Below are 23,657 nucleotides of genomic sequence, written 5' to 3' on the forward strand. Positions count from 1 at the left end.
GCTGCCCACACAATCCCCGAACCTTTCTCTGCGCGCCCAATCCCCCACCTGCCATCCCTCACTCCCCCAGGTCTGCCCCAACTTGCGTGGTCCCCCGCCCTTTTGGTTCCGCGAGCAGCAGGTGCGCACCTCGCCGCGCTCGACTCCGACAAGCCGTCATCCGCTGACCAAGTTCCACGCATCGCAGCACACGAGTGTAGAGCCTTGCCCGCCCATAGCGCCGGCTCACGGCCACGCTCAGTGCACACCACTTGCCTCCTGCCTCGGTCCCTCGTTCCTTGGCGCTTTCCTCCACTCCGCTTCGCCCGCTTCTTCTCCCTCGTCTCAAGGCCGTGCGACTCGCCATGTCGGGCGATCCGCTCGCACTCTCCTTGCCCTTTGCGCTGTCCTCGCCCGCGCCGTCGACCGCATCGTCGCGCTCGACGAACAGTGCCGCGTCTACGAGCGGCACCTCGCCTTCATTGTTCGACCTGCCCACGCCTCCCGTCTTCCCGGCCTCGACGCCGTCGCCGAAACCCGCGCCCTCGCTCGTCCTGCCCTTCGCAACGGGTTCGTCCTCGTCATTGCACGCGACTGCGTGGCCGGAAAGCGGTCCGTCCTATCTCGATTCCAGCACCTACGCAATCGACCCTTCTCTCCTCTTAGGCGGAGGAGCCTCCCCTGCTGTCGCCCGTGCGTCTGCGCCCCCGAAACCTATCAAGAGCTTCTCGATTCCCTACCTTGAGGACGCCATCCCGGCGCGGACTTTCTTCCCTCCTGCCTCTGCCGCCCAGTCGCCGCCGCCAGCACAGCCGCACGTTCTCCGCCCACCCACCCTGTACGGCGACTGGCAGCCGCCGTCGTCGCGGTTAGAGGAGCGCGACAGCCAGGTTGCTGCCCTTTCGTCCTTCATTGCGACGTCCGTGCCCTCGGCGGCGGGTCCTTCCCGCACAACCCGCACAACGACGACGCACACGCAACGCAGTCGCAGCTTGAGCACTGGACGTGCGCACCCAGCCGGGCCAAGCAGCGGCCTCGAGTCGCGCCGCGCGAGCATCAACGTCGCATCACTCGCGAGCGCCGCGCCCAGTTCGCCACCGTCGCAGACGATGCCGCTCGCGTCATCCGCTCCCGCGAAAAGCTGGCTCGAGCAGCTGCGCGAGGCTGAAGCGCGCGCCAAGCTCGCCAAGCTACAGCAGCAGCCGCCGGGGCAGGGGAAACTTGCCGCGGACGGGTCGCCACGCGGGAGGATGGCGCAGCTGCACGGGCAGTTGATGGCGCAGAGCATACAGGAGGAGATCTCTGGGTTGCCAGCGTACGCGCCCATCGGGTTGCGCCGCTGAGCACGTCGTTCTGCCAGGGTTGTCTCGTCGGTTTTCAGGTCCCCTCCGGTTGTCTCGACGTTTTTGCTGTCGCTCCCCTGTTGCCAGTATCTCCTGATCGCTTCCTGTTATGCTGCAATGTTTTCAGTTGCCAGGCTGACCACAGATTGACCGCGGAGAAAGGAGGATTCTTCCCTCCGCTCTTACGCGGAAGCCAAGGCAGGAGCAACGCTGAGTCTCTTCCCGGCGAGATGCATTTCTGGATTCCCGCGAGCCTGCTGCCTTGCGACAGCCACATTACCTACCCCTGAACCAAATTTCATGGGACAGAGCGGGTTCGCCTTTGCACCGCCTCCTCGTCATCAGTCTCTAGTTGTCCTGATCCCGCCTCTTTCCCCTCCTGCTCTTTCCGCCCTATACACCTGCATCCCTGATGAGCAGCTTCTGCGAGAGCATTCTCTGGTCGCTCGCGCCTCTATGTGCGTCTCAGCGACCCTCCACATCCTGCTCGCAACGGAGGCCCCACTCGCTCTTGCGCTGACCCTCTCATCGCGCTTGCAGGCAAGGGCGACTGCAACGCCGTGTGCAATCCTCGCTGCTGCCAGAAAGTCTGCACTTGCGGCTTTCACGAGGACGACGAGCGCTTCCCGGACGACAACAGGCCGCCGCCCGTCTCGCAAAGTAGTGCATCCGCGCAAGGCGGCACGTACGAGGCGAAGCAGATGCATCCTCCACCACAGGCTCAGGCGTAGAGATACGTTGAATGCCCTCGTCCAGCCTTTTCCTGTTGTCCGGTGCGTGGACCGCTCGTCCCGAGTGTGCTCTAGGAATGCTAACCCTGGTCTTTCCGACTGCAGCATCATCTAATTGACCATACAATGCTGCTGCAGTACCGCATATTCAGAGATGCAATAATGCTGTACAACCGCACTACGGGCGCCCATTGCGGAGCTTGCCGACCTTCTTTCGGCCGTGCATCTGACAGGGTTGAGCCGTACGTCCACGTGACGCGACTGGATGGTGCACGAAGAACGGGCAAGCTGATCAGCATGGAAGGAGTGAGGGCAAGCTGAACGACAGCATCGACTCGACAGCGCCTCGCGTAGCGGAACGTGACATTGGTGTTCTCGCACGTTCCGGTCCGCTGCGTCTCATGCAAGCCACGAACAGAACATCGCGTATGCCGCCAGCGAGGTGACGCAGAGCATGACCGACGATCAAGCGCGAAAGGAGCGCATGGCAGAATTGGGGGGTTGAGAGTCCCAGCCCGACGTCTGAATCTGCGCACGCATTGCGCCTCTCTCGCGCTACAGCACTGACAATTCAGCAGCGGCGAGACTCGACGGCGCGCGGTCTCTCGACAGAAGCGAAGGAGCGATGTGCCGCTCTGGGAGGAACAGACAGATGCGCGAGGAGCAGCGCGGTGCGGGGCGAGGACATAGCCGTTTGCGCTCCAAGCTAGCTCTGATCGCGATTCGACCCGTGTGGATCCATCCAGCCGGGAAGCGGTATGCGGTTGAGAGCCAATGCTCCTCCTCGAGCGACGAAGCGAAGTTGTCGCGACTCTACGCTAGCCTCGCCCCGCTCAGAAGCCCGCAAGATGCAGTCCATCCGTACGCTGAGCACCGCCGCCCCAACCCTGCGCACGCGCACCGCGCCCGTCGCGCTCCCGCTCTTTTTCGCCGCGACCCGCTCGTCGTCGTCGACCGCGCCCGCCGCGTCGCCAGTCGAGGCGCAGGCGCCGCCAGCGCCGACTGGCGCACCTGCAGCCAAGCTGCCGACGTACTCGGTCCCGCGGACACGGTTTGGCCAGCTCGTGCGTCTCTCATCGGTTCTGTGGTCTTCCCCGCCTTGAGATGCAGGTTGACCCACTCGTGCTGGATGGTGCGCAGCCCGTCTACACCGAGTTCAAGAAGGGAGGCGCGCAGGTGTTCACCGTTATCCGGAAAGCAGAAGGCGACATCCGGGTGCGTCTCCTTCCCGTCTGTCTCTTTCCAGCCCAGCGGCAGCCCAGGGGTTCCTCCGTCGCAGGACCCCTCGCTCCATCCCGTCTCTGTCGCTGACCACGCCTCGCCGACCCATCGACAGGCCCTCCAAACCGACCTCTCGCGCTTCCTCCGCTCCGTCTCTTCGCAGTCCAAGCCTGCGCAGGGGCAGGTAATACTCCGCGGCGACTGGACGCGCGAGACCAAGGAGTGGCTCGCGGCGAGGGGGTTCTGAGGCGTGTCGGAGGGCAGGCATGTGTGTAACACGGTCGAGTTTGCGCCGTCATCGTGCGTCGGGTGCGCCGAGAGGTGGTTCGCTATGCGCATACTGTGGGCTCACGGGCGAGACACAGGCCGCTCACACAGTATCCCCGCGGCCCGATGCTGGAGGAGAGAGAGCAGGCAGAATGTTACTACAGTGCTTGGCCTTGCGAGCAGGGCACGAATGCCCCGCGCAAGCTATGGAGTAAGGCGAGGTAAGGGTATCGATACAGCGTCGGCGCTGGAGAGCTGCAACGGAAGGAAAGAGGGGAAAACGGGGAAGCGAGGCGGCGAAAGGAAGGTGCGAAAAAAGGGAGGGAACGGTACGGTATGGAAGACAGAGGGTTTTGAGCGAGCGAGATGCGGACAAGATGGGCTGAGGTGCGGGAGTGTCTATCTTGACGAGGCGCAAGCAAGAATGAGGCGAGGATCGCGAAGCACGCTTAGTACGTCTGCGAGCCGCCGCCGATCGTGTACGACTGCAAGCGCTGATCGTCAGCCTCTCGGTGTCCTCCACCATGTGCTAGCGTAGAGGAGACGAGACGCACATCCCACTCATCCTCGGTGACCATCTTCCACGCGGCAAAGATGAGCGCGACCGTGATGGTCTCGAGGAACGTGGCGATCCACGAGCCGTCAATCTTGGCGTCGGTCCCGGTGCAGATGCGGTGGCTCAGCGCGAGCTGCGCCGCCTGCGCGAGGATGAAGCAGAACGCGGCGCCGAGGAGCGTGACTGCATTTACGCATCGTCCCGATTGATTCCCGCGTCAGTCGGTCCCGTTGATGGACAACGAGGAAGGAGAAAAGGTCACGCACAGAGGGGCTTCTTCTCCTTGAGCACGCGGATGACGACGCCCGCCTGGATGACGAGGTAGATGAACGCGGCCGCGGCGGGCCAGACGATCGTCAAGCTGAAGAGCCACGCCGAGTAGAGGCTGCTCGCCGGGTCCGACTGGAAGTAGTCGGTGATCGTGAGGCCCGTGTCGGCGGCGATGTACCCGGAGCCGATGGTGAGGACGATACCGATGGCAAACATGGGCTGAGGTGTGAGATGCGGGCGGGCGTAGGAGGGAGATTGGCAGGGTGAGGAGCGCGCAGTGAGGATTAGGACGGAAGGTCAGTAATCACGCATACACAAGTGTCGCGAGTTATGATAGGACCGGCGCACAATGAGCGAGAAGAGCGTTCCGTCTTCGACGATCTGCAGTGAGAGGAAGGCGACCCAGACGAGGACCCAGAACAGGCCGACGAGCAAGCCGATGTGTACTGCCGTGACCCTGCGAGATGACCTCGTCAGCTACAGGCACCGGTGCGTCCAGGCTGCGACTGGGCGACTTTGCGCCCTAGTCTCGCAATGGACCTCAGGGCGAGAAGCGGAAGCTTGCAACGCACCACGTGAGCGCCAAGCTACCCTGTCGCAGCAAGCCCGAGTTGTCGGCGAGCTGCGCGCCCTGCACCGCGGCGTACATGATGAAGAGGACCGTCATCTCCCAGCGTCCGACGGCGGCCGTGCGACGGAGGGCGGCGGCTGCCAAGCCGAGGCCGACGAGGACGGCAATGCCGCAGCTGCGTGCATTGCTTGGTCAGTACAGTCTGGCTCCCGAAGGCGATACCGTGCGCTGCGATCAGGCAACAGCGGCGGTGTCATCGAAGCGCGACGCACAGGATGAGGTTGGCGATGTTGCCCAGGTGGCCGTCGAGTCCACCGACAAAGCCTGCCCTGGGGATGTAGCACGACGAGTTTACGCCGACGCCATACTCGCGCACGGCCTGGTTGAACGAGCTCGACCCTGCATCGGGCAATCCGAGGAGGTTGGTCGCGGGTGCAGCGGTGCCGGCGGGGTTGACGAGGAGCTGGCGGAAGAAGAGGTTGCAGATGGGCATCGAGGGGCTGTATGGGTGGCACGGGGCAGGGCAAGGGGGCGAACGAAGGCGAGGTGAGCCATGTTTGAACCGATGCGGAAGGCGGGCTGAGGTGCGGAGGGATTGCGTGCACGAGGGAGAGAGACGCACATGTTTGCGCAGGGCCAGTCGTAGTAGCCGTAGCTGATGTCGACCATGATGGGCTGCGGGTGGCGGCACTCGCTCTGCGGCGAGGCGACGGCGGGAAACGACGAGGAAGGACACCGGACGCTGGGCGGGGCGGCGAGGGGGCCTGAACGGGCGAGGGCGGCGCAGGGACGCGGGCAGGGGTAGCTCGCAGGTGAAGCTCTGAATGCACCAAGCGGACTCGCTGGTCGTGCGATGCGCTCGAGCGGGAGCGGGCAGGCCGGGAAGGTCGAGGTTCCTCAACGAGAAGGCGCAGCGCGATCGAGGTCAGGCGCAAATGCACGCGGGCACACACACGGCAGAGAGGGCTGCGGGAGCACAGGTACACCGGTACAGAGCACAGGTGCAGTCGGATGCAGCGGGGACTTGCACAAGAGCGTCCAACACGGCGACCACGCCAAGTCGCTCGGACCGCCGTCATCGCAACAACAACCCAGCCGAGACACGCTCCCCTCTCTCTCCGCCTGCGTGCATCCGAGTAGAAACAACGACAGCCTGATACATTCATGTACCGACCGAGCCAGACAGACAACCCGCGTGCTCAACTCTCTTCACCGCGCATCCTCCTCGGTGGCCCTCTCTCCCACGCTGCTCCCTCCGCCTGCGCTCACAGACACAGGAGCCGGCGCCACCGAGGGGGGCACGACGCGCACCTCGAGGTTCTGCACAATCTCGAGCCACACGTCCTCGAACCCGGGGAAGCGCGACGTGCCACTGCCCGTCGAGCGCCCGAGGTCGTTGCGCAGGTAGTCGAATACCTTGCGCATCTGCACAGACGAGCGCACTTCGTTCTGGTGGAGGAGCGGAACGGACAGTCAGGCGGATTGTGCATGTGTGGGGTGGGAAGGAAGCCGTGAACGCACCCACTTGTCGAGCAGGAACGCCACCTCGACACGGCGGATCTCGTCGAACCGGCTCGAGAACGACCCAAACACCTCGTACACAATCTGCTTGGAAAAAAACAAGACCGTCAAGAAAGGACCGTTGGGGGACGAGTGCGGGATCGAGAAGAGAAAACGCACATTCTGCGCCGTCAGGCTCGACACGATGTGCTCATACGCGCGCTCCTTGAGCTCGCCGAGGTCCATCTTATCGCTCAGGCGGTAGATCGCCTTGGCCGAGCAGGGGCTCACCGCCGAGTGCACCGCAGCGGCCGGGTCGCCCGCGGTCGCGGTCGGCGGGGGTAGCTGTGCGGCGAGGTAGGCGTGCCGCGAGGCGTACGCGAAGGGCAGTCCATTCTGCGACGCAGTCTCTTTCGCGATGTGGTAGTTGGACGCGAGCGGGGCGAACGTGATCGAGTCGGTGTAGAGGTAGTGCAACAGCGCGCGGAATGTCGTGTACCTGCGGATTGTCCGTCAGGCACTGCTCGTCTCGGCGAGTGAGAGCAGTGGGGGAAACGCACGAAGCATCCGTGACGACCACTTCGAATCGTGGCCGCTCGTCCAACTTCCTCCGGCCCTCTTGCCTCCCCGGCTTCGCACTCTTTCCCGGTGATCTCCTCCGCTGCGCCTCCTCTCCGACCGTTGCAGCCCTGACAGGGCTCGCCGGCGCGCTCGGCGCATCCACAAAGCGACTGCGCTCGCCGTGCAACGCTCCGCCGCCGCCGCTCCTGCGCGGCGTTGCGGGCCGGCCCGAGTCGCTCACCTCGACCTCCTGCTCGAGCCCGTCGCTCTCGGTCTCCTCGTCTTCTTGTTCTTCCTCGTCGCCCTCCTGCTCGACGCCCTCGCTTGATCGGCTGCGGCCGGACGTCGTGGGCGACAGCGCAGCGTGCGCAGGGCGGTCCTCGTCGTCCGAGAGCGCGGCGGATGAGGTGCGCGACCTGCGCGAGCCCGTCGCGGAGCGACGGTGTGGCGCGTCGGGCGAAGCAGACGTAGAGATGGAGGGGAAGGGAGCGAACGCAGAGTCGTTCGCCGGGATGGGCGCGGCGGCGGGATTGGACGAAATGGGCAGGGCATTATACGCGCTCGGAGAGTCGGCGTCGTGCGAGTCATCGCGGCCGTAGCCGTCTTCCGACCCGTCTTCGTCCTCCACCTCGCTGTCGTCTAGGCCCGAGTCGTCGTCCTCGTCCCACCCTACATCGCTGCTCCCGTCTTCCTCGCCCTCCGAGGACATGTCGCCATCGTCTGAAAGAGCGGGCAAGGCATGTGCACTCGTAGTATTGGTGGTCGTGATCGCGCGGCGGGCGGTGGCGGGCGGGCGAGTGAGAGTCGCCTCGGAAAAGGCGGACGAGAACACTGCCAGCAGAGCAGAGTTGATCAATTGACTCAGAGTACATGGTAAGGAGAGTGCAGCGCACTGTCGTTGAAGTACTCGCTCCGCCCAGCAAGCACCTTCTTCGCGGCAAACAGCCGCTTCTCGCGCACCTTGCCTCCGTTCCGCCCGCGTTGCCCCTCGGGCCGGATGCGGAAGACGACATCCGAGTAGTCCGGGTCGTCAAAGAGCGAGGCGTATGAGCGGATGAGCGTCTTGGGGACAAGGAGGTGCGGCGGCGGAGGCGTGGTAGGAAGTGTGGGCGAGGAGACAATGGTGCAAATGATGAGGAAGGCGTCCTGAGGGAGCGGAAGCATTAGTGAGCGTTCTGCGCACGGCCTGAACGAGCTTGAGAGAACGCACGGCTGCTCGTGTGTTCGAGTTGTTGTAGAAGGCCTCGTTGCGTCTCCAGAAGCTCGCGTAGCCCCAGTTGCTGCAGGCGTTGATTTCAGCAAGGGTATTGTTCAACGAGGGTTCGGGAGTCGCGCATACCGCTCTTTCGCCCAGAAGACGTGCGGTTTCTCCGACTCGAGCTGCTTGAAGGTGATCCTGCGGTCGACAGAGCGCACCTACGCTTTCAAGGCGTCAGAAGTCCGCGCTCGCATTCGGGCGAGACAATCGAAAGCGCACCTCGAATGTGAAGAGGAACTTGCCGTCCCTGCGCCACAGGATTCGGTCTTTCTCCTTTCCTCCGCTCCCTCCAGCCGCAGGGCCAGGACCTCCTCCTCCTGTATTCGGCCCCGCGGTGGGCTGTTCGGCGAGCGCGCGCTCTTTCTCTGCAGCGGTCGGTTCGCACGAGAGGTAGAGCGAGATGTACTGGTCGTGTCCCGAGTTCTGCGCGGCGACGATGACGGAGTAAGCGAGGTGGGCGCGAAGCGAGCGGCACGCAGCGCACAGGGTAGAGAAAGATCTGCCAGCGGGACTGATCGAAGAGAGCAGACTGTTCGAGGACATGCGAGTGTCGATCAGCATGGCGTCGACAAGGCAAGCCGAGCAAGACGAGGCGCACCTTGATGCACTTTGACTTTGCCGGCCCCTGAGTCGCGTCAAAGAGGTTCTTAAGGTTTGAAACCTTCCACTCGAGCTGGACCTGCGCGTTCAGGCGGCCGTGCGGGATCAGCGGGAGGAGCGACGAGGATGTGGGGGTCGATGACGGGTGGCAGCGAAGCGCTGGCGTACAGAGCGGGTCTCGAGGTAGTCGGACGTGTCGAGCGAGGGTGCAGCTTGTGCACGTGCTCCCGGTGCAGCCGAGGCCATGTTTTGCGTGAACGCGATGAGGGCAACCTCCGAGCCGAGGCAGGAATGAGAGTGGGAGACGACGGTATTCGCCAGGTGAGAGCTGTCGAAAGGTACGGGAGTGCTACAAGCGACAACGATAGTATGAAAAGACGCAGAACACGGGCCCCTTGACGAGCACTTCACCAAATCCACCCCTTCTTCTTCTCCTTCGCACCCTTGACCGGCTTCTCTTCGTCCGCAGGCGCCTGATTCGCCGGAGAACCTTCGGCCTGCGCTGCTTCCACTTCTGCCTCCCGGACAGCGCGCTCTGCCTTCACCGCATTCGCCTCGTTGGCGGGCCCCGCTCCCTCCGTCGGCGCCTTCTCGCTCGCCTTCTCCGCCTCTTCGTAGCTCGCGACGACCTTGGCGTCGCTCATCACGCGCCGCTCGTCCTCGGTCGGCGGAACTTCGTCGACGGGGACCGGCTCGGCGACGACTTGCGGCGTGTGCAAGAGGACGAAGGGGTAGAAGACGAGGAATTGCCGCGGCGAAGGGTGCGGGTGGAAGAAGGTCGGCGCGGGCGTGCGCGTCTCAAGCTCGGGCTGTCGATGCAGATGCTCAGTATTCAGGCAGGCACGTAGGAAAGAAGGCAAGCGCACACCGCCGACAACACGCAGAACGGGCTTGTCTTGCGTGCGGTACTCTGTGAGCTTGGTCTTGAACGACAGGCGCTTGAAGGCCTTCGCGAGAGCCTATCATATTCAGCAGAGTCAGCGCACACGCCTCGAAGGCAAGATAACGGCGGGCCGTCGCACCTTGTCCACCGCCGAGTCGTTCGTCTCGCGCCTGAGCACCTTCTCCAGCTCGAAGCCTGTCACGTCGACCTCCTCAATCTTCTTCTCCTTCTTCGCGCGACGCTGCTTCGACTGCTTCGATTCCGCACCCTCGACCGACGCCTGCGCTTGCTCCTCCTCGGAGGCCTCGATCGCCTGCGCGCCCGTCGCTGCACCACCCGCACCAGCACCGGCACCGCCGCGCTGCAGGTAGCGCACGACGTGCCGCTGGACGTTCTCGCGCGAGGTCTGCTCGCCGACGAACTTCTTGGCGGCATCCGCAAGCTTCGACTTGACCCGTCCCGCTCCGGGCACCCGACTCGCCTTGGCCGCGAACGCAGCTGCGGCGCCCGCGCTCGCCGTGACAGTCTCTGTCGCGCCCGCTGCGCCGCTCGCGATCGAGCTGCCGAATGCCGAGAGGCTCGCGAGGGCGGTGCCGCCGGCGGCAGCGGCGACGAAGGGCAGCGCGAGCAGCGAAGTGACGGCGACGGTCGGGCCCGCGACGCACAGGATGGGCCACGTCGTCGACCACTTGTTGTAGGCTGTCGAGGGAGAGGTGTATGGGCGGACTTCGAGCGAGAACCACAGGTTGGGCACGCGGCGCTCGAAAGTCGCTTCGGGCGGGAGGACCTCGTAGTACAGCGGGCCAACCTGCGGTGCAGGGGTAGTTGGAGGAAAGTGAGCACGACCGAAAGAGGACAGAAATTGGGGGCAGACGACGCGGAAGGTGTCCCGGAGCGGAAGAGATCAGCACAGCTCGCGGCGATGGCAGGGAATGCAGCGTACCTGGTTCAGGCTCACGTTGAGCGGCACCTGCGTCTGGTTCGTGACGGACCACGCGCACTCGGCCCAGTTGCCCATCTTCCCTCCCGCCGACTGACGGAGCTCTGCCACGCGCTGCGAAGCGGTGCGGCTCATCTGCCCAGCCTGCTTCGTGCCCGAAGTAGCAAGGTCTGTGATCCTCGACTGCGCGGCTGAGAGTGTGTCTGCCGAGGGCAGGCGCGATGCGATGGCATCAGGCAGATGCGGCGAAGTCGAGAAGGACGTGTAGGCCGAGTGCCAGCGCGGCGGCTGCTCCTGAGCATCGACTGGTCCGTCTGTAGCCTCAGCAGATGCGCTTTCCGCTGGAGCAGACATGGTGGAAGCCGAGCCTTGTCAGGTTCGGCGTGACGACGCCGCGACGCCTTCTCCTCGTTCATTCTACCCGCTCGCCTTCTTGAGGATGCAGCCGCTCCAGCTGCTTCTCACGACGTGCGACTGTCTACGCAACGTGCACAGGATTCTCCCTCGTCGCGTTTCATAGGCGCCGGGACGCGCCGCACGCGCCGGCGTCCGGGCTTCCGAGCGGTGCGATGCCGTCCGAGCAGGCGTGGACTAGTCTCTGCGCCTTTTCCTTGCTCTCAACGTGCTCCCCTTGACGCTGCGTGATCGGGCTTGCAGCCGCTGTTGAGGATGCGGAGGATGCACGCTGCTGTCCGGTCGAGCTGTGTTTCGCTGATGGTCTCCTTTGCGAGCGAGTTGTCTCCTGCCTCATCGTCCTTGATCGCGGGACGCACGGCCGTAAAGCGCCGAAAGCGCCGGCGCTTGCTGCGTTCGCTCTGCCCACCCTGCTCCCTCGCGGCCCGTCTCCCCTCTCGCCCAAATTAAGCGCTCTCACCAACTTATCCTCCACTCTGGTTCCCTGCTGGCCCCCACCGCCTTTTGACCGGTGCTCCGTTTTGCGCTTGTCCTCCCGCTCACCTTGCTCTGCTACTGATCCGCCCGACCATGGCTCGCTTCGTCGACAAACCCTTCGAGATTCCGCAGGAGCACCACGAGCACGCTCACGGGGATGAAGAGCAGGGTCGTGCAGCCCCCCACTTCCAGGATGGCCAGTCAGTCACCGAGTTCTCGACGACGACGTCCGAGAAAGCAGGCTCCAGCAAGTACGCCTCGTCGACCATCGGCATCGAGCACGCCAAGGCGTCCAAAGGCAACGAGCGCAAGCTCGTTCGCAAGCTCGATGTGGTGATCCTCCCGCTCGCTGCCCTTCTCTACCTGGCCGCCTATCTCGATCGGTGCGTACCTTCGGCCAGATGAGGCGCGAAGACCGCAACTGACTTGCCTCGAAATCAGCGGCAACCTGGGAAATGCTCGTCTGCAGGGTCTCGAGGAGTCGGTCCTCGGTAACGACGACACCCGATACAGCATCGCATTGTCGTGCTTCTAGTAAGCCCGTTTACGTGAGAACTCCCGAGGACCGTGACTGACTCTTTTTGCCTCCCGCAGCATCACCTATATCGTCCTTTCCGTTCGTGCGTACACTCTTCGATGCCCTCGACTCGGCTCGCCCAACGTCCTGACGCTCTTAACCGCAGCTGGAACGCTCCTTGCCAAGCAGTTCCTTCCTTCGACGACCATCGCGTTCGGCGCCCTCACCTGGTCGATCGCCGCCTCGTGCCAAGCCGCTGTCACCAACCCAGCCGGACTCTACGTCTGCCGCTTGTTCGTCGGTGTCGGCGAGGCCTGCTTCGGCCAGGCCATGGCCGTCTACTTCACCTTCTTCTATACGCGCAAGGAGATCGCCAAGCGCATCGGACTCTTCATCTCGGCCGGCTCGCTCGCGGGCGCCTTCTCCGGCCTGATCGCCTACGGTGTCTCCCACATCAAGTCGTCGCCGATTCCGCAATGGCGGATTCTCTTCCTCATCGAGGGCCTTCCCTCGCTCGCACTCGCCATCGTCGTCTTCTTCTGCCTCCCGTCTCGCCCGGAGAAGACTCGATACCTCAACGAAGAGCAGCGCACGGTCGCCTGCACTCGCCTGAACGCCGACGGCGCTCCCACCGAGAGCACCGGCATTGACTGGCGCGCTGTGCGCTACACGCTCCTTAATTGGCGCACTTGTGAGTGTTCATCCTGTGAGCATGTTTTCTACGCCCGCTGACCCCTCTCCAATCCGCAGACATCGTTGCTGTCGCCTACTCGGCGATGAATCTCGGCTTGTCTTCGACGAGCGGCTACCTCCCCACCATCATCAAGGGGCTCGGATACACGAATGCCAAAGCACAGATCATGAGTGTCCCGCCTTACGCTGTATCGCTTGTCGTCAGTGCGTTGGTTTCCACCCGGCCCGCTTCTCTTGTTCGCAACTGACCCCGTCGGATTCCGCTCGGCCCGCTCCTCTTGCACACGCTTGCCCTATTCCTGCAGTGCTCCTCATCTGCACCTATTCGGACCGTGCTCAGACGCGAGGCATCCCCATCATGTGTGTCTTCGCAACGGGCATCGTCGGCTGGTCCATCCTTCTCGGCGTCAGCCCGGTCGACCCGAGCTCGTCCGACCTCAAGGTTCGCTACTTTGGATGCTTCTGTGTTGTCTCGGCCGCGTACTCCGCCATCCCGCTCAGTAGGTTGCTCAGGCTAAACTTGCTGCGCGCACTCACTGACCTCCATGGTGACAGTCATGTCGTGGCAAGCGTCCAACGTCGCCGGCGAGTCGCAGAAGGCTGTCGCCCTCGGCATGCTTAACTCGGTCGGCCAGTGCCTCTCCATCCTCGGCTCGTTCATTTTCCCGAAGAACGAGGGACCGCGCTACGTCAAGGCCGCCTCCCTCAACATTGCGTTTCAGTGCCTCGGCCTCCTCATCTCGCTCGGCATGACGCTGTACTACCGCTGGGAGAACCGCCGGCGCGACAAGAGGGAGGGCGGAAAGCCCGCCAAGGGCCTTCGGATTGAGGGACTCCACGAGGACTACGACCACGCCGTCGGTGCGTCTCTACCCCGGTCACTGGCTGGGCACCATTTCTGACATTCATCGAAACTCGGCAGGCTTCCGTTACACCCCCTGAGCAGCGAAACAACATCGCCGCGTTCGCGTGGCCTTCCGCGTCTATCGGTTGCGCCTTGCACTGCCCGCTTGCGTCTCGTCCGCTGGCTCCTCTCGATCTCGTGGCACATTTGTATGGACAAGGATATGAGGAAACAACTTGCAGTATCTTGGCGCGCAGAGGGCGAGTCGAGGGCGAAGTGAATGGTGGGAGAGCCTGGTCGCGTTGACCCCGCTCACTTTCGGGCGCTGGGTAGCTGGCGGCCTTGCCACCGAGCACAAAGCTGAGCCGAAATGGAAGCAGGAAGCAGGAGCTGGCGCAGTTGCGGCGAAGCCAACTTGTCGTCTCGTAGAAGCTTTGGCATCTACGAGACGTCTTGCGCCACTTCACCTGTCTGCTCCTTGCGACTGGGCAGCTCAGCACTAGATTGCTCGGTACGCCCGCACCTCCGTCCACGCCGACTCCTGCTGCACCTACACTCGCCGATCCCCCTCCTCCTTCTTCGGCAACTCCCCACTTCCGTCACGAGACGTCGCCACGCTGTTCGCCCGCTCGACACAACCTGCACTGCGCCATCAGCACCCCGACATGGCGGACCCGCGAATCCCCGACACGGCTTTGACGAAGGAGGAGGCCGCCGGCATGACGCAGTTCGTCGAGAAGGCGCCGAACCACACCTACCATATCATCGAGCGGAGCAAGGGCGACAAGGAGGTGCGCACTTATCGCTCGTGCACTTCAATAGGCTCGAGGCTGACTGCCAGCCCGTGTGCAGGTCGCGCTGTGCCGGGTCGACGCACCGGGACGAGACGGCGCACCACCGCAGCGCGACTGCATGCGGATCGCGCACGACGTGACCAAGGTGAGCCGACCTCTGTGGTCAAGGTGCTGCGCGGCCCAGCGGGAGGATCGAGCTAACCTGGACGCTTCTCCTTCGCTTCGCTTCCTCCGCAGGTCTTCGCCTTTATGCAGCAGCAAGGCTTCTTTTGCCAGCTTCCGTTCGACCCTACGCATACAGAGATTGGTGGGTCGGAATTCGGACTTCGCTGTCTGCGTGAGACTGATGGTCTCTCTTCGCAGAGTGCATCCGAATCAACAAGATTGTACAGCGGCAGTCGTAAAGCTGCTCCTACCGGACGCATTGTAACACTTTCCGCGATCTCTCTGCACAGCTCACTCTGGCGATGCGCCGCAAACAAAGAGAATACGTGCAAAGCGGGACCAGAATCGGCTCTTCCTGGTTACGCAGTCTGCGCCATTACACACTCTTCCGCCGACAAGCGCCGCTACCCTTTCAAGTCCACGTCAAGGTCACGGTCAAGCCTTACTTCGCTGCATTCCCGCTCAAAGCTGGATCGGGTTCATCGTGTTGCGCGCGAGATAGGAGCAGGGGCTCCTGTACGCCGCAACAGCAACCGCTCCGGAGCCTCCGAGGCCGTCAGATGCGTCATCGAGCGCGACTGCTCTGTACCTGCTTTACTTCCTTGTCTCTCGCCCGTCTCTCGCGCATCTCTGTCTCTCTGCTACTCGGGCCCGACAGGCGTTCGCTTCACGGTTTTGTCATGGACATCCACAGTCTTTGTGAGTCTTGTCCACCCGTTCTCGCACAATGTCTGTTGACCGCCATGCCGTCACCCGTGCGTGCAGTAACGGATCATCCCGACTCTCCTCGAAGTGCGATTGCCCCGCTCTGATCAGAAAGCGAAGGCTGATGCACGCATCGCAGCCGCACAAGCTCGCCTGCATGCGACTCAGCAAGAGGCAAGGGAGAGAGCTGCGCTGATGCAGGCAAGCTTTCGGCCTGCGCGCCCTCGGAATCTACTGACTGTCGTCGAGCCTTTAGCTGCAGGACTTCCGCGTGCGGGACATGCTGCCAGCAATCACAAACGCGTTCTTGCACTACATCCTGCTTCTGGACGGTGGCGTTTTTGACGAGTACCGGCTCACCCACTTCGAAGTCGTGAATGCACACTCGACCGGTTCGTCGCTAGCGCACATGACTCCGGTTTCTCGGGTTTCTCAGTCGGGCTGACCAACCCGCAGAAATGTACCTTCGGGTCAATGCGCTCATGCATGTTGCCAAAACGCGACGAGCGACACGTGCGGGTAGCGGAGCGTCCTACGCTCTGCCCGGCCTCCACGATGTCGTCCACAATCCTTCCATGATTGCGCTGCCGCGCTGGATTCAGAAGAATCAGAACGCGAAATCAGGTCATACGTCGTACAAGTGGCCGACCAAGACTGCGGAGGACCTGGTCGAATCGCGCATGTACACCATTGCCGTCGAGCAAGGTGAGTCGAGTGATTCGCTCGTTCGAGTGCAATTCTCATCAGCACCGCTTACAAAGCGGGTTAAGCAGATGATAAGGAGCCTTGGCACGTGGTCCTGCAGCAGACGCTGCGGCCGGGCGAAGTCAACCTCGTAGGCAACCACGGGTTGCACGGTGAGCACCGCACCTCGATCCAGCACAAGCTGCTCATCGTCCGCTCCGACCGCGCGAGGTTCGAATGCCCTGTCGTGTTCGTCGACCCAAGCGAGCTTGGCCCGCCAACCGAGTCAACGACGGTGCATCACCCCGCCGAGCGTTCCGTCGCCGAGATTGGCAAAGGCAGCACCGTCTCCTCGCGCCGTCATCACCGCGCGTCAGTCTCGAGTGCCCGCTGGTAGCGTTGCCTTGAATCGGAATCGCAACATGTCACACCCTTTTAGCGGCCTTTGAAGCTGCGGCCTTGACGAGAGCGGCGTTGTCTGCGATAGCTTTGCTGAGAACGGCAAGAGAGCGGCGTTCTTTGCGCCGACCTTTCGTGCAGCAACTCATCGAGAGCGCAAACCTGTTCCAGACAGACAAGTCGCTGAGCTGGAAGCAAACAGCTGGCGTGAGGACGACGGAGGGCCCGGACACGGGAGCGCGAGCGGAGCGCAGCAGAGCGTGCGACACCAAGCTGAGTGACTTCACGCCCTTCAGCAAGAAGGACTGGATTGCCTTCACGCGAGCGGAGCGGAAAGTTGGAGCGGAGGACTCGAATGACAGAGTCGACGAGCGAAAGAGGGGCAGAAACGGTCGTGCGAGAGGACGGCAATGCCAGGCAGCCAGACGCCGCGAGCCCAGCACCGCGCGCAGAGCGTCGCAAACTTGACAGGGGACGCAAGAATGAGGCTTTGAATGGTTTTTGCTCATGCGAATTGTAAACTGCTCAAATCGCAAGGTCGAACGCCATGATGTCTGCCGCGGCGGCAAGCATTAGCTCTTCCGCCTTCACAACATCGGCCTATTGGAGCACAGAGGCACGTACCGGTCGCGTACGGCTTGGTGTTGGTCTTGAATTCCTCGTGCACCGGGTGGGGCGCGTACTTGAGGAGCGCCTCCTCCGACTCGAGCTCCGAGTAGAGCACTGCAGGACGTGCACGGAGATCAGCTTTGTCCTCCTTGCCCATCCAGTCCGAGAAATGCATTTCGGGCTGGTGCGATAGACCCGTCGGAGATGGGTCGGAAAGCAAGCCGGCAGGCAGGCCCAGCCGACGAATGCACAGCAAGGTGGACACAACGCACTCGCCTCCCAGCCCTGCGACCGCGCCTTGGTGCTCTCGAGCGGCGGGCCCAGCTCCACGCGCTTGAGGCCATCAATCTTGCCGACCATGGCCTGCGCGGCCGTCCGCAGCGTCGAAAGGTAGTCGGCCGGCTGCTGGCCGTTGAACTTCCACATGACGATGTGCACGATGGGGCGCGACATGGTGCTGTGCTGCGGGTGCGAAAGAGGAGCGAGAGGAGGAATGCGGACCGCGGCAAGTGGGGGCGAGGTGAGGGTGCTCCACGGAAGAGCCTGTTCGATGCCGCGCCCGCCGGGACGAGACCTGCGCGTGTTCGCGTTCTTCAGGAAGTCTTCAGAGATTCGGCACGAATTGTCGGGTGCGCATATCCACGCGGAAGGGCTCTCTCAAACGGTCGTGCGCATCAAGGGCTTGGGAGGCAACAATGGTACCGAGGTTACAGCCAGAAAGCACTTAATATCGATCGGTTCGAAGTCAGGCGCATGTGCGCGCAAGCGGAGAGTGTAGAAGGCGGAGAGGGCTACTGCTCGTTGATGAAGATGGACGCGGCGCCCATGCCGCTGCCGATGCACATGGACGTGCAGATGATCTTGGCGCCCGAGCGCTTGGCCTCGGAGAGGGCCGTGGCGATCTGGCGGGCACCCTGCGAACGGAGGAGCGTCAGCGACAGGAAAGGCGAGAAGCGGAAGGAACAGGACGAACGGTGCAGCCGAGCGGGTGCTGTTTACGGATCGAAACGCGATGTCAGTACACTTGCGCAGCCGACAAGCATCCAGGTAAGGAAGACGCACGCCAAGGGCGATGGCGCCACCGTTCGGGTTGACCTTCTTGTAGTCGAGCCCGAGGTGCTCGATCGACATGACGGCCTGCGAGGCGAAAGCTGCGTAGCGGCCGGTTCCTCGTCAGCTCCGGCACCAATTGCAACCGTCGCCAGCCGCAGAAATCGAGACGCACCCTCGTTAAGCTCGAAGAGGTCGACGTCGTCCTTGCTGAGCCCCGTCTTCTCGAGCACCTTGGGGATCGCGAACGCCGGGCCGATGCCCATGAGCTTGGGCTCGACGCCCGTGACGCTCGTGTGGCAGTACTTGCCGAGGATGGGGAGGCCGAGCTCCTGCGCCTTGGAGCGGCGGGTGAGGAGGACTGCGGCGGCACCATCCGAAACCTGTCAGGACGGAGGACGTCAGTACGGGCCGGGCTCATGAGAAGTTTGTGCTACATACCTGCGAAGCGTTGCCGGCGTGCGTGCTGCCGGTCTTGGAGAACACAGGCTTGAGCTTGCTCAGGCTCTCCTTCGTGACGCCGTCGCGGATGCCGTCGTCCTCGGTGACAGTGATCTCCTTCTCCTCGTCCGACTTGGGGTCGACCCACTTAGTCTTGACAGGCACGATCTCGGCCTTGAACTTGCCCGCCTTTAGCGCCGCCGCCGCGCGCTGGAACGACGCCGCCGCGAACGCGTCCTGCGCCTCGCGCGTGACCTTGTACTCGGTCGCGACGTTCTCGCCTGCGAACGTTTCACCATGTGAGCCGCTGTGACGTCGAGGAACACCGAAAATGCAGATCAGGACGCACTCGTGATGCCCATGGGAAGGAGGCAGTCTGCCGCCTGCTCGTTCTCCATGACCGACTCCGACATCTGCAGCTCAGGCGCTTCGTCAGTTGTTGCCTTGAAACATGGTGTCTCGCCTCGAGCCGAGGCGAGCACAGCTGAGTTGAGAAAGGCGAGCAACGCACCTTCTCCGGCATCGCGCCCGCTCCGTAACCCTGGGACATGCTCTCGACGCCGGCGCCGATACCGACGTCGATCTGGCCGGCGGCAATCTGGAGCGCAATGTGGTTGACGGCGATGAGGCCCGACGAGCACTGGCGGTTGAGCGTCGCGACGGACGAGGTGGTGGGGAAGCCGGCTGGGAAGGGGGGAAAGAAGCCGGGTCAGCACAACTGGTTCATCGTTGCTCGCACTTTCGCGCACGAGCGCTCCAGAGAGTGAAGAAACGCACCTGCGAGCTGGGCCATGCGCGCAACGGTGGCTCCTCCACCGGCGGGGAGGACGTTGCCGACCTGGATCTCCTCGACGAGGTCCTTGCGGATGCCCGAGCGCTCAACGACGCCCTCGAAGACGGCCTTGAGCATGTCCTCAGGGCACGCGTCCTTCAAGCCGCCCTTCTTGGCGCGCGTGATGGGCGTGCGCACGGCAGCGACGACGACGACATCGTCGGGGTTCTTGGCGAGGAGGGCTTGCTTGCCACGAGCGGGGGTACCGAGGTGCGAGACGAGGCCCGAGAGGCGGTCCTTGGCGGTGGAAGCGGCGTTGGAGAGGCTGACGAGAGCACAAGCCGGAGTCAGACGGCGAGCCGAGGTGGCGGGGGAGGGCAAAAGCGAGAGTCAGAGACGCACCTCATTGTGTGTGTGACTGTTCGGAGTGTGTGGGCTGTCCTTGCGAGGAGTGTGCGGAGAGAGCGGGAGAGGGAGAGCGCCCGAGCGAAGAGGCGAGGCGAGCGGCGTCGGCACCGGCAGCCGCTGGTCGCCGTCGCTGCCACGCGCAACTCGCGCCCGCCTCGCCCGGCTCGTCTCGCTCGCTTTGTCAGGCGCTCAGCTTCAGGGGCTGGGGTGTATGGTCCATCGAATTGCGGTCTCTCTTCTGTCCGCACAGTTCCTGTCGATAAATGTTGCAGAATTCGTCTCTGACTCGCTCGCCGAGAATCCGCAACACCCCTTCTCTGACCGCCCCAGCAGCTCAACTCGCATATACGACACTGGTGCACAAAGGAGCTACGCATGCTTGAATCTGTGTGCAGAACGGGTCAGCGGCGGGGCGAGTGAGGACGTTGGTGACAGCTGCTCCGCATGCCGCAAGCTTCGCGAGCGCTTGCGCAAGGACAGTCCTGCAGCGGCCAAGGATCTGAAGTGGGGCTGCTGAGCTTGGCGGATTGGACAAGGTTGCGGCAGCATAGCAGTTTTAGACGGCGAAAAAGAAAAGTAGCGGAAGAAGTCGAACAAGGCGATGACGAGCGAGACTTACAGGGTGCATGCCGAGCGTGGTAGCTCTTTGAGGCACGGCGAAAGCTTTGGAGGCTCGGCGTAAGCTTCGAAAAGCCTTGAACAATCCCGGTAGCAGGAATGGTGCGCCACAGGCCGCAGGCAGCGAACGTTCTGCGGACGGGCGACGATGTCGAGGCGTCCCACATCTCACCAGCATTGAGCGTTCTCAAAAGAGGTGGGTCAGCGCGCACCGTCACACGGTGGCTCGATCGCGGCGCTGCAGGCTGGCCAACGCCGTCGCGCTCCTGCAACGATGGCTGACTGATGAAGCGAAGAGACGGGGCGAGACAGCCAGCGAAAGCGTCGGAGCGAGCGATGCAGTCCGGTACAAGGTAGAAGATCATGCACAAACCGGTCAAGCAGCTCTTCAAGTCGATCCGCGAGAGTCGGCGACACGATCCTGAGCCAACCCTCTCGCAGCGAACTCCTCGCTCCACCGCCTCGACTTGCCCAGCAGATGGCGACTGTGGCAGCCGACGGGCACGCTGCAGCTCACGCAGACGCACTCGAGCGCTCCCCCTTGCTGCGTCCCGCTTCCGCCGCTTCCGACGACATGCCGAGTGGGGCCAGCACGCCGCCGTCCGCACTGCAGATCGTCGCACGGGCGGCAGCCGGCGGGGCGGGGCTCTGTGCGCAGCTGGGACTCGTCGTTGCGAGCGTCGTGCTCTGGCGCGTGCTCTGGCTGCACCCGGCAGGTGCGCCCCTTCTCGCCTCGTCTTTTTCTGAGGATCGCGCTGACCGGCATGCTCAATTTGTGCAGGGCTTTTCACGTACCACCCTGCGCTCCAGTCTCTCGCCTTCCTCGGCTTCCTCGAAGGTCTGCCTCAAGGGCCTGGAGAGACGCGCGTTCGCTCGCTGACGTCCTTCCGTGCAGGCATCCTCCTCCTTCAACCGCAGCCGCCTTCCGCGGCGCACAAGCGCAAGGGCTTGCAAGCGCACCAGGCTTTCCAGTACATCTCGCTCGTGTCGATAGTCGCCGGGGCGAGCTTCATCTTCTACAACAAGGCGATCCACGGGGGTGCGCATCCGGAGTTGTGTGCTCTTCCACGCGTTTTCTTTCAGCTTACCCCCTTCTCTGTTTGCGTGCCCTTGACAGCAAAGCACTTCACGACCTGGCATGCGACCTTTGGCCTCATCGTGCGCACCCCGCGGTCGTCTCCTCGAGGCTTCCACGCTGACCTTCTCACCCGTATAGACTCTGTCGCTCATTTTCTGCCAGATCGTCTTCGGCGCCCTCGTCGTCTACTCCCCGCTGCAGCGCTGGCTCGGCGGCGAGGGCCGCGCCAAGGCTCTGTGGAAGTACCACCGGTGCGTTCAGCCTCCCGGCCTTTCTGCCTCAGCGCGCCACCGTCGGCACGGGCGCGTCGACTGATGGAAGCCTGTTCCGACCGTACAGCATGTCGGGCTACCTCACCCTTTCGTTCCTCATCGTGACGCCGCTCCTCGCGCTCGCCTCGACGTGGGTGCAGTCCAACTCGTCGGCGTTCGAGCGCGTCCTCATCGGCAGCGGCATCGCCCTCGCGGGCGCAGGCGCATTCGTGAGGATCCAGTGCGTCGACACGATTCTGTGACTCCTCTTCCAAGCCAGAGCGCCATGCTGACGTGCTCCCCTTTCCAGGAAGAGCAAGCTTGGTTTCCGCCGCTGAACAGTGTAGATCCACTTTGCATGCCTTTTCTTTTCCTTGTACATCGATTCTAAGTGCCCCGATACAAGCTGGGAAAGAAAGCGCATGGCCGGGTACCATTGAGACCACAAAGAGAGACGATGAGACTCGAGAGCAGAGGATGATTCGTTCTACAGCTTGGACAGCGGCGCGGTCAAGTCCATGTCGAGCGTCTTCTCTAGCTCCTGAACAGCCTCTCGCGACCGACCGTGGCGCACGCCTGCATGGCCACGCAGAGGCAGCGTCAGCGTCGCGCGGAAGGCCGTCTAGGCGGTGAAAGGCAACGCACGAATAGTTTTGAAGCCCATCTTGGCGGCCGCGGCGAGGTTGTGCGGAATGTCATCGAGGAAGATGGTCTCTTCCGCCTTGACGCCGAGGCGGTCCAGGACGACTTGGAAGAAGCGCGGATCGGGTTTCCTGCAGGTAATGGAATCAGTCTCGGGTGTTTGTGCAGACGCGTGATCGTGTGCGGTCTCCTTTGTCGTGACCTAGGCCTGCGGGATTCTAGCAAGCAACGACGAGACGTACCTCAGCTTCTCGACGCACGACTCGACGTACTCGTCGAACAAGCTCCTCAAGACGTCGTTGCCGGCACCTTTGGCGTCTTCTTCCTCCTGACCGGTCGCCCGCAGTGCTTTTCGAAGCTCGGCCGCCGAGATAGGGTGCGTATACGGTGGTGACGGGCGGTGACGAGTTGGCGTGTGGCCCTCGGGCGCAAAGTTGTTGGTGAGGGCGGCAACTTTGTATCGGCGAGAGGCTGCGTCCAAGACCGAAAGCTTTAGTCAGCCACCCTTCAGCCGGAAGAGACTGCCTACCGGGCTGCTCAGTCTCAGCTCACCTCGCAAACGGTTGATGGCGGTCACGATGATCTCGTCGGGCTCAAGGGCCGGGTCCATCATCATGGCCCAGAGCTGCGCGTAGTAATCCTCGGTGAGTGGAGAGCGGACAGCGAGCTCAATGTCCGAAGCTCGCATCAGATGGATTGTACGCACCTCCTTCCCGTCGATCTGCACCTTTGTCGGCAGAGGCGGGCAGTCTGTCACTCTCGACCCTGCGTCAGTATAAAGAGAATTAGCAAAGACGTCAAGAGGGAACGCACCAATCCTCGCGCCTTTGCAGTACGCCTTGTACGCCTCGTTTCCCTTGTCAACATCGCTCAGCCGATGCCCAAAGTCGCGATAGAAGTCGTCTTGCGAGATCTCGCTCCGCTCAAATCGTTGGAACGGCCCTTGCTCGCCCATCGCCTGTAGCACCAGATTGCCAGTAAGCTCGCATCACCTCGGACCGGGAGGTGGGGAAGCTACGGAAAGCCACGAACCGAGATGAAGACGTTGATCCAGTGAGGCGGGAGGCCCCATCGCTTCTCTGCTTGTCCTATCGCAGCCACAGGCGAGCCCACCACGACGCCGCCGCTGTGCCGACACCGCAAGAGCTTCATCAGATTCGGGACACGAGCCGAAGAAGCCGGAGAGCGAAGGAAGCTTGTGGGAGCTTGTGAGGAGTCAGGCAGCTCACATGTCGAACACAACAGCCTTGTAGACCATCTCGAGGCGCTTCGAGCGAAGTGACGGCAGGGGAAAGGTGCGGAGGAGGGAGAGGGGCGATGCACCTGGCCCGGCACGCGCAAGTCGACAGCCGGCTTTGCGAACATCACTCAGTCGAGGCAAGACAGACAAGGATCCGCATCAGCAGCTGCAACACT

The 23,657-nt window shown here is 62.9% G+C and overlaps 12 protein-coding genes across 12 annotated transcripts; 6 read left to right on the forward strand and 6 right to left on the reverse strand.

The window, feature by feature from the left end:
* Positions 1-344: 344 nt before the first annotated feature.
* On the forward strand, positions 345-1,322 carry JCM10292_006192 (uncharacterized protein; the record flags this gene model as incomplete). Its single annotated transcript, XM_076647117.1, has 1 exon — positions 345-1,322. The coding sequence occupies one exon, from the start codon at positions 345-347 to the stop codon at positions 1,320-1,322; it is 978 nt and encodes a 325-aa protein (XP_076507455.1).
* Positions 1,323-2,901: 1,579 nt separating this feature from the next.
* Positions 2,902-3,521, forward strand: IMG2 (mitochondrial 54S ribosomal protein mL49 IMG2; the record flags this gene model as incomplete). Its single annotated transcript, XM_076647118.1, has 3 exons — positions 2,902-3,117; positions 3,194-3,268; positions 3,390-3,521. The coding sequence occupies 3 exons, from the start codon at positions 2,902-2,904 to the stop codon at positions 3,519-3,521; spliced, it is 423 nt and encodes a 140-aa protein (XP_076507456.1).
* Positions 3,522-3,990: 469 nt separating this feature from the next.
* JCM10292_006194 (uncharacterized protein) lies at positions 3,991-5,607 on the reverse strand (the record flags this gene model as incomplete). The annotated part of the gene is made up of 7 exons (XM_076647119.1): positions 3,991-4,026; positions 4,096-4,280; positions 4,364-4,586; positions 4,716-4,824; positions 4,940-5,113; positions 5,211-5,438; positions 5,561-5,607. The coding sequence occupies 7 exons, from the start codon at positions 5,605-5,607 to the stop codon at positions 3,991-3,993; spliced, it is 1,002 nt and encodes a 333-aa protein (XP_076507457.1).
* A 540-nt stretch (positions 5,608-6,147) lies between these two features.
* Positions 6,148-9,103, reverse strand: JCM10292_006195 (uncharacterized protein; the record flags this gene model as incomplete). Its single annotated transcript, XM_076647120.1, has 11 exons — positions 6,148-6,387; positions 6,460-6,543; positions 6,619-6,937; positions 6,999-7,830; positions 7,893-8,145; positions 8,210-8,279; positions 8,339-8,415; positions 8,477-8,680; positions 8,742-8,786; positions 8,856-8,936; positions 9,026-9,103. The coding sequence occupies 11 exons, from the start codon at positions 9,101-9,103 to the stop codon at positions 6,148-6,150; spliced, it is 2,283 nt and encodes a 760-aa protein (XP_076507458.1).
* Positions 9,104-9,264: 161 nt separating this feature from the next.
* On the reverse strand, positions 9,265-11,034 carry JCM10292_006196 (uncharacterized protein; the record flags this gene model as incomplete). Its single annotated transcript, XM_076647121.1, has 4 exons — positions 9,265-9,666; positions 9,724-9,816; positions 9,880-10,548; positions 10,684-11,034. 4 exons carry the CDS (start codon positions 11,032-11,034, stop codon positions 9,265-9,267), a joined length of 1,515 nt encoding a protein of 504 aa, XP_076507459.1.
* Positions 11,035-11,664: 630 nt separating this feature from the next.
* Positions 11,665-13,723, forward strand: JCM10292_006197 (uncharacterized protein; the record flags this gene model as incomplete). Its single annotated transcript, XM_076647122.1, has 8 exons — positions 11,665-11,954; positions 12,013-12,105; positions 12,166-12,191; positions 12,255-12,779; positions 12,839-12,985; positions 13,087-13,281; positions 13,337-13,642; positions 13,704-13,723. 8 exons carry the CDS (start codon positions 11,665-11,667, stop codon positions 13,721-13,723), a joined length of 1,602 nt encoding a protein of 533 aa, XP_076507460.1.
* A 567-nt stretch (positions 13,724-14,290) lies between these two features.
* Positions 14,291-14,823, forward strand: JCM10292_006198 (uncharacterized protein; the record flags this gene model as incomplete). Its single annotated transcript, XM_076647123.1, has 4 exons — positions 14,291-14,416; positions 14,478-14,564; positions 14,657-14,726; positions 14,783-14,823. 4 exons carry the CDS (start codon positions 14,291-14,293, stop codon positions 14,821-14,823), a joined length of 324 nt encoding a protein of 107 aa, XP_076507461.1.
* A 1,041-nt stretch (positions 14,824-15,864) lies between these two features.
* JCM10292_006199 (uncharacterized protein) lies at positions 15,865-16,370 on the forward strand (the record flags this gene model as incomplete). The annotated part of the gene is made up of 2 exons (XM_076647124.1): positions 15,865-15,994; positions 16,063-16,370. The coding sequence occupies 2 exons, from the start codon at positions 15,865-15,867 to the stop codon at positions 16,368-16,370; spliced, it is 438 nt and encodes a 145-aa protein (XP_076507462.1).
* Positions 16,371-16,897: 527 nt separating this feature from the next.
* On the reverse strand, positions 16,898-17,434 carry JCM10292_006200 (Dabb family protein; the record flags this gene model as incomplete). Its single annotated transcript, XM_076647125.1, has 3 exons — positions 16,898-16,926; positions 16,997-17,095; positions 17,254-17,434. The coding sequence occupies 3 exons, from the start codon at positions 17,432-17,434 to the stop codon at positions 16,898-16,900; spliced, it is 309 nt and encodes a 102-aa protein (XP_076507463.1).
* A 338-nt stretch (positions 17,435-17,772) lies between these two features.
* Positions 17,773-19,651, reverse strand: JCM10292_006201 (uncharacterized protein; the record flags this gene model as incomplete). The annotated part of the gene is made up of 9 exons (XM_076647126.1): positions 17,773-17,895; positions 17,955-17,972; positions 18,044-18,132; positions 18,207-18,414; positions 18,473-18,753; positions 18,822-18,885; positions 18,984-19,156; positions 19,250-19,569; positions 19,647-19,651. 9 exons carry the CDS (start codon positions 19,649-19,651, stop codon positions 17,773-17,775), a joined length of 1,281 nt encoding a protein of 426 aa, XP_076507464.1.
* A 1,193-nt stretch (positions 19,652-20,844) lies between these two features.
* Positions 20,845-21,937, forward strand: JCM10292_006202 (cytochrome b561 domain-containing protein; the record flags this gene model as incomplete). The annotated part of the gene is made up of 7 exons (XM_076647127.1): positions 20,845-20,986; positions 21,052-21,108; positions 21,166-21,309; positions 21,388-21,428; positions 21,487-21,599; positions 21,688-21,840; positions 21,910-21,937. The coding sequence occupies 7 exons, from the start codon at positions 20,845-20,847 to the stop codon at positions 21,935-21,937; spliced, it is 678 nt and encodes a 225-aa protein (XP_076507465.1).
* A 149-nt stretch (positions 21,938-22,086) lies between these two features.
* On the reverse strand, positions 22,087-23,499 carry JCM10292_006203 (HAD family hydrolase; the record flags this gene model as incomplete). Its single annotated transcript, XM_076647128.1, has 8 exons — positions 22,087-22,175; positions 22,245-22,372; positions 22,484-22,712; positions 22,794-22,866; positions 22,948-22,991; positions 23,055-23,199; positions 23,274-23,367; positions 23,471-23,499. The coding sequence occupies 8 exons, from the start codon at positions 23,497-23,499 to the stop codon at positions 22,087-22,089; spliced, it is 831 nt and encodes a 276-aa protein (XP_076507466.1).
* Between the last annotated feature and the right edge of the window lie 158 nt (positions 23,500-23,657).

The sequence above is a fragment of the Rhodotorula paludigena genome (genome assembly GCF_050403205.1).
Source record: "Rhodotorula paludigena JCM10292 DNA, Rt_paludigena_JCM10292v1_ctg7, whole genome shotgun sequence".
Classification (NCBI taxonomy): Eukaryota; Fungi; Basidiomycota; class Microbotryomycetes; order Sporidiobolales; family Sporidiobolaceae; genus Rhodotorula; species Rhodotorula paludigena.